The sequence below is a fragment of the Lithobates pipiens genome, unplaced genomic scaffold, assembly GCF_037356315.1.
Source record: "Lithobates pipiens isolate NorthernLeopardFrog02 unplaced genomic scaffold, aLitPip1_a1.2 Scaffold_19, whole genome shotgun sequence".
NCBI classification, from domain to species: domain Eukaryota; kingdom Metazoa; phylum Chordata; class Amphibia; order Anura; family Ranidae; genus Lithobates; species Lithobates pipiens.
Window position 1 is genome coordinate 563,821,431 of NW_027507764.1, and position 12,002 is coordinate 563,833,432.

At 44.6% G+C, this 12,002-nt stretch overlaps 1 protein-coding gene across 2 annotated transcripts in view; it reads right to left on the minus strand.

Annotated features, from left to right (window-relative positions):
- Window positions 1-12,002, minus strand: part of LOC143997640 (uncharacterized) — a 322,976-nt gene that overhangs the window by 129,765 nt on the left and 181,209 nt on the right. For both annotated transcript variants that reach the window (XM_077493359.1, XM_077493358.1), the window contains exon 13: window positions 5,834-5,908. In XM_077493359.1, coding sequence (XP_077349485.1) covers window positions 5,834-5,908 — 75 coding nt within the window. The remainder of the gene's footprint in view (window positions 1-5,833; window positions 5,909-12,002) is intronic.

The following is a 12,002-nucleotide window of genomic DNA, read 5'->3' on the forward strand; positions in this document are numbered from 1 at the left end:
TATAGTTTTGCATTTTGGGAAGAAACTGGAGCACTTGGAGGAAGTGAAGGAAGGGAGTCCAAAAATAATATCCCTACTGGGAACTGAATCCAGAGCACCGCCTGTGTATATAAGTCCTAAAATCAGTGATGGGCTCTAATAAAGGAAACCTGGACATCAGCCTCTGGGCTTCCTGTGAATCTTATTTATTTTATGCTCGTCTCTTTCCATTCAGGTCTGTGATTGCAGTGGATACATATTTTCTACAGGTTAACCACTTCAGCCCCGGAAGAATTTAACCCCTTCCTGACCAGAGCATTTTTTGCGATTCGGCACTGCGTCCCTTTAACTGACGGTCGTGCGGCGTCACACCTAAACAAAATTGACTTCTTTTTTTCCCCCCACAAATAGAGCTTTCTTTTGGTGGTATTTGATCCCCTCTGCGTTTTTTTTTTTTTTTTTTGCTATAAACAAAAAAAGAGCGACAATTGTGAAAAAGACGCATTATTTTTTACTTTTTGCTATAATAAATATCCCCAAAAAAAGATATAAAAAAATAATTCTTTCTCACAATGCCGCATTTTAAAGGGGCTGTACCTGTACGCCCATTGGCACAGCCGTGCCATTGTGCCAACGTATATAGTCGTGCCCTGGTCAGCAAGCGGATAATCATATCCTTGTTCTGACACACAGAACCCTCAGCTGTCCTACTGCTCCTTATATCTCAGAATAAATATAAATTGTAGACAGATATAAAAGACACAAATGAATGCAGATCTGAAATCCTTTTATATTTATATTTATAAATATTTATTTATATATCCTTATATATTTTGACATTTACTTTATTTTTAAATGTAAGTGGTGTAAATACTTAAATGTGACCTGGTTTCAGCTTTCTGTAATCCCTGTGCAGCAGAGCCCAGACTGGGGTAAGGAGAAGCAGCACAAAGATCAACACAGCTGTGCAGCAGTGCAAGGAGCATGCGGATGCCAGGAGAGATCAGAGTGGCAGAGAGATGAGCTCATCAGTCTGCTGCTACTCCTTTCACTGTCCAGTTATAGGCTGCGGAGGGACAAGACCTGTATGGGTTTACTGTACGAATGGGCCCATAGGTGTGCGCAACCTATTGCATTAGGGTGTGCACCCCAAAGCTCAAACACATATGTGTGTGTGTGTGTGTGTGTGTGTGTGTGTGTGTGTGTGTGTGTGTGTGTGTGTGTGTGTGTGTGTGTGTGTGTGTATATATATACTGACATTGTCAGTAGAGCAGTGCAGGGTGTCATTAGAGCAGTGGATGGTGTCAGTAGGACACAGATTGGTGTCAGTAGGGCAATGGACAGTGGCAGTAGTTTTTATTTTTATTATTTTATTATTTTTTACAATTACATTTTTTTATTATTTTTTACAATTAGAATTTTTTATTATTTTTACGATTTGATTTTTTTATTATTTTTTACAATTAGATTTTTTTATTATTTTTACAATTAGATTTTTTTATTATTTTTACAATTTTATTTTTTTATTATTTTTTACAATTAGATTTTTTATGTTATATATTTTTTTACAATTAAATTTTTTATATTATATATTTTTTTTACAATTTTATTTTTGTGTGAAATATCTGGGGTCTAAACAGGGGAAATATGTGCCACCTAGGGTATTTAGAACGTGCCCAGGCACACCTGGCACACCCTGTATGCACGCCTATAAATGTGTCATACGTACACAAAGTAAAGTCAGAGCAAAAAATTACTGTATTTATTGTGATATGTATAGTTTTTATAACGTCTGCGCCATCTACTGGCCATTATGTGTTTTCTTTTTTCTGATTGAGGGTATTTCTGGAAAAAAAAAACACATTAGCTGCTAGATGGCGCTGTTGACATAAGTACTACACATACTACAGAATATGCGGCAACCTTTTGCTCTGATTGGGCAGATCTTTAAACACTCATACAGCAAACGTTCAATACATAGGCCCCCAGGAGTTACTGGACTGCAGTAGAGAAAAATCAGGTCTCCTTCCACGCCAGACAGGGCCTGCGCTGTGTGGTAGAGCTGTGTAAATATCAGGGCTGGATGGACAGAAATACAAAACACTTGGATAGGAAAACCAAATCTCATATATATTTTCAACTGATTGGGTGGAATCACCACAGCAGAGATCATCCACTATATCTGAAAATATAGATCTCCACTATGTGCTCCAAACTATTATGTGGAAGGCAACTCACCTCTAAATTTGATCTATATTGTCATATAGACCAAGCAAGCTTGTCAGTGCGCCTCTCCTTAGTGTTAGGGTCTCTCATACACTGCCCATGTATTTCCACTTTTAGTTCCTCCTCTCTGATTGTCTCCCAGGTAACGTCATATATGGGTAAAAAGATTCTCCATAGTGTAAATCCTTAATTCAATTTTTTATTTAAAAGAGTAACGTTTATACGCTCACATGTACCCCCATGTAAAATCAGCGCAGCAAATAGGATATGCTCCTCTGGGAAACTTACGGTCTGACACGTGACACGGGAGTGAAGTCACATGGCTCCGCCCCATGCGTTGCGTCAAAACTCACGTGACTTAATCAGGGTGGACTAATTTTTGAACTACATTTCTCATGATGCTCAACTACACTGCAGAGTGCATGATCATCATGGGAAATGTAGTTCCAAAACATCTGGGGTGCCAACGTTCGCCATCTGTCAGGGCTGGCTTAGCCCTTCCTTCTCTGGGCTGGCTGCTCAGCTGTCGGCTAATTGCCAGCCCTCATCTCTCTCCACAGTTACCCAGCTGTTCCTGATCATGCTCATCTGACCTGCCTACTTAAAGCTGTCCAGCTCACTTCATCTCTGCCTTCGCCTTGGTCACATCACAAGAAACCATCTCCTGCGTTCCTGTTTATAGACTGGCTTTCTGACATCCCTTCTGGCTCCTTATCCTGCTTGCTGTTCCCCTACTTGGATCCCTGACTTCTGGCCTGGCTGATTACCCGATTTGGTTACTGAACTCTGGCCTGGTTGACTACTCGATCCGGTTACTGGACTCTGGCTATGCTTTGACTACGCTTACTCTATTTACCTTTTTATTTTTTATTAATAAACAAGTGGGATTTAATTGTACTTCTGTCTCGGTCTGGTTCATGGTTTCTGACACCATCACTGGCCTATGATCATACCTCCCAACCGTGCCTGATTTTCCGGGACTGTCCTGGATATTGGTCCTTGGCCGCGAGTCCTGGTGAATCAGGACTCAGTCCCGGAATGCCTGCAGCGTGTGCGGGTTGACTTGGTTCCCTCACGCCTCAAGCTAAACGTGCATGGCAGCCAGCATCTCTCCCCTCTGCCTCGCTCTGACACACACCAGACTGCAGAGTACACTGAACCCGCCCCTCCTCCTCCTATGATGTTTTCCTGTACACAGAGGAGGAGGGAGGAGTAGGCACACCACTTGGCCTGAACAGTATCGTTTGTCAGGATAGCAGATGATTGGACAAGTTAAAATGCAGGTAACCCTTGCAGGACCACCACTCAGAGGAGTCATGCAATTGTGGGCATGACAAAACTGATGGCTGTGCTACATTTTCTCGGGAAGGCATCGTATCAGATGGTGGCTGGGGATGTTGTCGGCATGTCTAAGGCATCCTTTTCCTGTGTCCTCGGAGGAGAGCAGATGGTTTCTATGGCATGGCATCCATCCCCAACATAATGGGTGCTATAAATTGCACCCATGTCCCGTTCTTTCCAGCCAGCAACAAGGAGCATATTTATAGGAATCGTAAGGGCTACCATTCCATGAATATCCAATTGGTGTGTGACAGCCAGATGTTAATCTGGGATGGGGTGACTGGATTCCCCAGGTAGTCCATGATGCCCAAATCCTCCCCCCACAGGAAATGACCCTAAACAACTCTTAACCACCAACACATGCATGTAAATTAACCATTTGCTGACTGGCTCACACCGATATAGGTCGGCAAAGTGGCACAAGTGTGCAAAATCCCGTATGGATACGTCGGCCAGGACTGAGTGCCCGGCTGAGAAATCCCAGCAGAAGCGGTCTGTTGGCAGCACGCGCACACCCCCTGAAGGCGAAAGTGCAGAATCACTGCTATAGGGTGGTCCTTAACTGGTTAAAGTGATTTCCAGCTTCTACAGGGATACCACAGATATGGCACATACATACTTACATTGGTCAAAGCTGGATCAACGTATCTATTTTAATAATTGTCAATGGAATTCAGCCTTTCCTCTCATTGGAGAAGCATGTGTCTCACATTTCCTCAAAATGTTTGAAGTGGTGGTGCAGCAATCCTGACACAGATAATACAATGGGTGGGGCTCAGTTAAGAAATGCCAAGTAATATTTCATAGGCATGTGCAATTTATTTTTTTAACTAATTTTGCCAAATTAGTTAATTTGGAAATATCCAAATTAACGAAAACCCGTTTAACAAACTTTTCCAAATATTTGTAAATTCGAAAATTCGTAAATGAAAAAAAAAATGTGTAAATTCGTAAATTCAAAAAAAGTGTAAATTCAAAAACATTTGTAAAAAAATTAGAAAAAATAGAAATTAGAAAATCCGAAAACCAAAAATTAGAAAATATGAATTAATAACTAACTAATAATAACTTAACTATTACTAACTATTAAATTATAGGTATTAGAATTTCCTTTCAAATTTGGCTGTTAGTGATCGTAACAAATAAGAATTTATCCAAAGTTACTAATTATCCGAAATAACGAATGCTGCATTTAAACAAATAGAACTGGACAAATGAATAATAAATAATAATAATAATAAAAAGTTTTTTATTATTGTTAAAATATTATTAATTTGTTCCGTTCCATTCGTTTAAATGCAGCATTCATTATTTTGGATGATTCATAACTTTGGAAAATTTGTATTCCTTATGTTCACTAACAACCAAATTTGAAAGGAAATTCCAAATTAGTTAATTTCTTCAGATCTTCGAATTTTCAGGTCTTCAGATTTTCGAATTTAGAATTTTCCGAATTTTTTGTACGAATTTACGTATTTTTTAGAATTTACGAATTGTGATCATAACGATTGACCCAAAACATGAAAAAAAAAACCCCATAATGAAACAAAAACTAACACATTTTTCGGCATTGCACATGTCTAATATTTCATTTGCATTTGGTACTATGGAAGTCCCTCGGTACAGCGGTGCTCAGATGAGGGCCATTGGACACTTTCTTCATGACAATGTATGGTAGGCTGGAGTAGTGAAAGTCCAGGTTGGAAGACCCAATGTTTATACATGCAGCTGAATTTTTTTTTAGCAATCGGTTATGTGTAAATGTGCATTCTCTAGCATAAATGCAATGGAGCCTGGACTCTAAGGCCACGTACACACGGGCGGACTGTTTGTCCAACTTAGTCCGCTGAAACGTGTTTCAGCGGACAATCCGCTCGTGTGTGGGATCCAGCGGACTTTTTCAGCGGACAGTCTGGCGGACTAAGTCTTTCGGAATTTCCGTAATTTTGTCCGTCCAAACTTGGTTTCAGCGGACAGTCCGCTCGTGTGTAGGCAAGTTGGACGGACTAAGTATGGCACATGCTCAGAAAGGATTTACACGCCGAAGGTTGCATTGCAGTGTATTGGACGTCGTATTTCTAGTCCCGTCGTACGTGCTGTACACGTCATCGCGCAAGCTTTCAGCGGACTGTCTGTTCATCGTGTGTGGTCAAGTCCGTTCATTCAAAAGTTGGACGGACTGTCTGTCGGATTGTCTGACGAACTTAGTTGGGCAGACAATCCGCTCGTGTGTACGCGGCCTTAGTCCTTGGTTTTGGCTCCACACTCTAAGAATGATGTTACTTACTAATATTTCCCAGCGGCAGGTCGTAAACTTCAGGTAGAACAGGAGATACTCCAGATTCTTGTGCATGAGTGGTTCCTAGGGCAAAAGAAAAAGAAATTGATAATAGAGATATAACATGTCTTCCTGTGGGTCCTCTCCCAAAACCACCAGGAAAGCACTGGGGATCAAGGTGGAGACTGTGGGGGTTATTTACTAGAACTGGAGCGTTCAAGATCTGGTGCAACTCTGCATACAAACCAATCATCTTCCCGGTTTTATTACTAAAGGTTAAATTCAACAAGCTGAAGTTAGAAGCTGATTGGCTACCATGTACAGCTGCACCAGACAGGGCCACTGTTAGAAATCACTTGGCCTTGTAAGCTTACCTGACAGGCCCCCCCGGGCGAAAATATCAAAGCAATATTTTCACCAAAAAATACATGAAAATCATGGATGTGGACACAAACATTACATCATACATAAAAAACATAAATTCCTCCCCCCTCCCAGCACAAATCTTTGACCCCCACACCCCACCGCCCAGCTCAAATGCCACCCCAATTCCCCCTCCTAGCAAAAATCTCCCTCACCCCAACAAATCACCCAATCTAGCACACATCCCAAATACTAAAAATTCTCCCCCAAATACCCCCTACCATCACAAATCCCCCCATCTCTCCTATTAGCCCAAATTACCCCACCCCTTCCTGGCACAATATCCTCCCCAGTTCCCCTCCCAGCACAAATCTTCTTTCTCAAATCCTAGTGGCATCGCTATGGGGATGCAGGGGATGTGACACCCAAGTGACACCTGCCAAAAGGGTGACACCCAGGACTGGCCGATAGATTTCCTCCACAACTGTCATTAACACACAGCGGGAGATGCATCAGAGCTGAATAAAGGGAGCTGCCAGAGTTAACTATCCAAGTTTACCAGTGGGTGATTGGTTGCTAGGTGGTCCTATCCAGCTTGTCCAATCACCAGCTTGTTAATATGAAAAATTAACTCCCGCAACTCCGTCCTCTATTCAGTTCTGCTGTGTCTCCCACTCTGCGTGCCAAATTAAAGTAGGAAAGGGTAGAGTTGCAGAGGTTGCTTAATGTGAATGAGGGGGAATAGCTGCAGGGGGCTGTGTATTGAGCAGGGAGCTGTGTATTGTGCAGGGGGCTGTGTATTGTGCAGGGGGCTGTGTATTGTGCAGGGGGCTGTGTATTGTGCAGGGGGCTGTGTAATGTAAAGGGGGCTGTGTAATGTAAAGGGGGCTGTATATTGTGCAGGGGGCTGTATGTTGTGCAGGGGGCTGTGTATAGTGCAGGGGGCTGTGTATTGTGCAGGGGGCTGTGTATTGTGAAGGGGGCTGTGTATTGCGCAGGGGGCTGTGTAATGTGCTGAGACTGTATAATGTAAAGGGGGGTGTGTAATGTGCTGAGACTGTATAATGTAAAGGGGGCTGTATAATGTGCAGGGGGCTATGTATTGTGCAGGGGGCTGTGTAATGTAAAGGGGGCTGTGTAATGTGCTGAGACTGTATAATGTAAAGGGGGCTGTGAAATGTGCAGGGGGTCATGTATTGTGCAGGAGGCTATATAATGTAAAGGGGGCTGTATAATATGCAAGGGGCTGTGTAATGTGCTAGGAAAGGGACTGTGTAATGTAAAGGGGGCTGTACAGTAGCGGCCTGTCCATAGGGGGGGCCCCCCCCCAAGACTGCACTCCTGTCTGAGATCTTGCCACCCGCCCCTCTATTCCACACACACTGACACATCCCTGCACAACACTGACAGTCTGACTGAATTCAGTCTCCACTCTAACACTGACACTGGCCACGGCGGATGATCAATATGCGGGTCTGGACTGGAGCCATCAGGGTGACATGCCTGCAATTGATGGGCACAGCGGTGGTATTTGATGGGCACAGTTGCTGCATTTGATGGGCACAGTGGCTGCAATTGATGGGCACAGTGCTGGTATTTGATGGGCACAATTGCTGCATTTGATGGGCACAGTGGCTGCATTTGAAGGCCACAGTGGCTGCATTTGATGGGCACAGTGGCTGCAATTGATGGGCACAGTGGCTGCAATTGATGGGCACAGTGGCTGCATTTGGTGGGTACAGTGGCTGCAATTGATGGCACAGTGGCTGCATTTGATGGCACAGCGGTTGCAATTGATGGGCACAGTGGCTGCAATTGATGGCACAGTGGCTGCGTTTGATGGGCACAGTGGCTGCAATTGATGGGCACATTGGCTGTATTTGGATGGCACAGTGGCTGCATTTGATGGGCGCAGTGGTTGCAGTTTATGGGCACAGTGGCTGCAATTGCTAGCACAGTTGCTGCATTTGATGGGCACAGTGGCTGCACTTGATGGCACAGTGGCTGCATTTGTTGTGCACAGTGGCTGTGATTGCTGGCACAGTGGCTCCATTTGATGGGCACAGTGGCTGCAATTGATGGGCACAGTGGCTGCAATTGATGGGCACAGTGACAGTAATTGATGGTCACGATGAGGCTGCAATTGATGTTTCTTTTCAGTATTTTTCAATTTGGTTGGGCCCCCCCCCCCCTCAAAAAAAAAAATGTAAGCACCAGCTGCCACTGGGGCTGTGTAATGTGCAACAAGCTGTGTAATGTAAAGGATGTTTTCCTGTGTTATATCCACAGTTATAGTCGCAGTCTCATAGATTTCTTTTAGGTTGCTATATTTTTTTTCTGCATTTTCTGAAAGAGCACCAAAAATCCTGCATGCTGCATCTTTGGTGCACTTTCAGGAAACAGGAGAAAAAACTTTGGGGTGGGGGGTGACACCATGTCTTGCAGCACCAGGTGACACCAACCCTAGTGAGGCCAGTGTCAAATCTCCCTCCTAGGACAAATTCCCAACAAATCCCTCCTGGCAGCAGGAAATGTGCATAGGGGGTGGTAATCAAACTGTGTATTTGTACTGTCCAATGCGATCTATGAGCGACCCTGTCCCTGCAGAGTGGCCGCACAGTTCTGTCATCGTTTGTTCTCGGCTCCACCAGTCCTCCTGCTGTCTGGGCCTCCTGTGTGCCCGGGCCCCCTACAGGAGGACCGGTGGTACACCCCTATTGGCGGCCCTGGCACCAGATTCTGAGTGCACCAGTTTTACAGTTGGTACAATGAGGCTCTCTTCTGAACCAATATATCAAACACACTCCATATAGAAGCAGGTGTAGTAAGTACTCAGAGGACTTCCACTGGAGAACAATAAAAACTATTTATCACTTTATTGCAATTAGGGATGAGCCGAACACCCCCCGGTTCGGTTCGCACCAGAACTTGCGAACGACCCCCGCGTTCGGCACGAACGTTAGAACCCCATTGAAGTCTATGGGACTCGAACGTTCGAATTGGAAAGTGCTAATTTTAACGGCTAATATGCAAGATAGTGTGCTAAAAAGGGTTTGGCGATCTGCCTCCTGCCTCAGGGGACATGGGTCACTGCAAAAAAAAGTTTTAAAAACTACCGTTTTGGCGGGAGCACTGATTTTAATGACGATTAAAGTGAAAAAAAAAAAGTGAAATATTCCTTTAAATATGGTGCCTGGGGGGTGTCTATAGTATGCCTGTGAAGTGCCACGTGTTTCCCGTGTTTAGAACAGTCCCTGCACAAAATGACATTAAACGGAAATAACACCATTTAAAACTGCTTGCGGTTTTAATGTTATATCTGGTTCCTGCAATATGGTTGAAAATCATTCAGAAAAATGGCATGGGTATCCCTCCCTGCCCATTACCAGCCTATTTGGGTCTTGTACGCATATTAAGGGGAACCCCGTACCCATATTAAAAAAAGGAAATGCGTGTGGCCCCCAGGCCCTATATACTCAGAACAGCAGTATACAGGCGGTGCAAACAAGACAGGGACTGTGTAGGTTTGTTGTGTTAAGTTGAATCTGTTTGTAATTTTCAACTGGTACATTTTTAAAGTGTAGCTCCAGTCAAAAAAACTATTTTTAAGCTTTTTGGAAAACATAGGGAAGGATTATCACCCCTGTATAATTTGTTTTGTCGTCCATCTTTTTTCATCTCACTTGCTGTTGTCTCCTTCCGTTTGCAAGTAGGAGATGTTTGTAAATTGGATGTTTGAAAGTAGGGGCCTGCCCTATATGCTCTGCAGAAATGGCGGAACAAGGTGTTGGTTTTGCAACAACATTGTAAGCCTTCAAAGTGACTCTTGGTGGCCGCTGGAGCGCCCTGCTGTGAACGATTATATCAAGAATTGTAATTACATGCCATTGTTGATCAGTGGTAGAAAAATTGACCTTTGGTGGTTGTGGTGCTGGTGCCACAACACTATAAGTCCTCACAGTTACTCTGGGTGGGCACAGGAAGGGGCCCTCCTGTGAAATATTATATCAAGAATTGTAATTACATGTCCCTGTTAAACAGGGGCAGAAAAATTGGGCCTTAGGCACTGGTGCCATCACACTGCAACCTCTGCCATACACTCTAGTTTTTTTGCTGGAATTAGCCCTGCTGCAAAGCATTGCATCAACAATTGTACTTAAACGCCCCTGTTAAACAGGGGCAGAAAAATTGGGCCTTAGGCACTGGTGCCATCACACTGCAACCTCTGCCATACACTCTAGTTTTATTGCAGGAATTAGCCCTGCTGCAAAGCATTGCATCAAAAATTGTACTTAAACGCCCCTGTTAAACAGGGGCAGAAAAATTGGGCCTTAGGCACTGGTGCCATCACACTGCAACCTCTGCCATACACTCTAGTTTTATTGCAGGAATTAGCCCTGCTGCAAAGCATTGCATCAAAAATTGTACTTAAACGCCCCTGTTAAACAGGGGCAGAAAAATTGGGCCTCAGGCACTGGTGCCATCACACTGCAACCTCTGCCATACACTCTAGTTTTATTGCAGGAATTAGCCCTGCTGCAAAGCATTGCATCAAAAATTGTACTTAAACGCCCCTGTTGAACAGGGGCAGAAAAATTGGGCCTTAGGCACTGGTGCCATCACACTGCAACCTCTGCCATACACTCTAGTTTTTTTGCAGGAATTAGCCCTGCTGCAAAGCATTGCATCAAAAATTGTACTTAAACGCCCCTGTTAAACAGGGGCAGAAAAATTGGGCTGCTGGCATCACCCAGAACCAAAAATGTTCTTCCAACATATCAGCGGAGGAGGAAGAGGATAGACAATCAACATAACAGGACAGTCACTCAGCATCAGCATAGGCAGTCTTGAAGGGATGTGGTATTTCAAAAAAAATTATTCGGTTACATCAGCTTCAGGTGCTTGGTAGCTGTGGGTGATCCAAGACTGATTCATCTTGATGAAGGTCAGTCGATCAACTGATTCGGTGGACAGGCGCACCCTGTGATCGGTAACGAAGCCACCAGCAGCACTGAAGGTGCGTTCCGAAAGAACGCTGGATGCAGGACAGGCCAGTAGCTCAATTGCATACTGTGCAAGCTCTGGCCAGTGATCCATCCTCAAGACCCAGTAAGCCAGAGGATTTTCAGTGGGAAAGGTGTCCAAGTCTGACCTTGCCCCTAGGTATTCCTGCACCATGTAAATTAGACGCTGGCGATGGGTGCTGGAACCAATCATACCTTGGGGCTGCGGACTAAAAAATTGTCTGAACGCATCAGTCAGACGGCCACCTTCTCCACCGCTCCTTCTGACTGATGCCTCAGCAACACGTTGTCCAGGACCAGGAGTTTGTGATCTCCCAGTCTCTGGGAACGCGTTGCACAGAGCTTTCTGCAAGGCCTCCCGGAGATGTCTCATCCTCTGCTCCCTCTGCAATGGCAAGATAAGGTCGGCAACCTTACCCTTGTACCGTGGATCAAGGAGAGTGGCCAGCCAGTAATGGTCCCTCTCCTTGATCCGAAGAATACGAGGATCCTTCCGCAGGCTTTGCAGGATCAGGGAGGCCATGCAGCGTAGGTTAGCTGAGGCATTCGGTCCGGAGTCCTCTGGGTCACTAAGGACAACATGATCCGCAGCTACCTCCTCCCAGCCACGTACAAGTCCACGTGTTTCTTGGGACTGTAAATCATCCCTATAAGACTGCTGCTGCTGATGCTGAGTGCCAGCCTCCACCTCCATGCTGACACAATCATCCTCCTCCTCCTCTTCCTCCTCCTCACCCTCTTCCTGTGTGATGGGTGGCACAGCAGGAACACTGTCTGGATAAAGGGGGCCT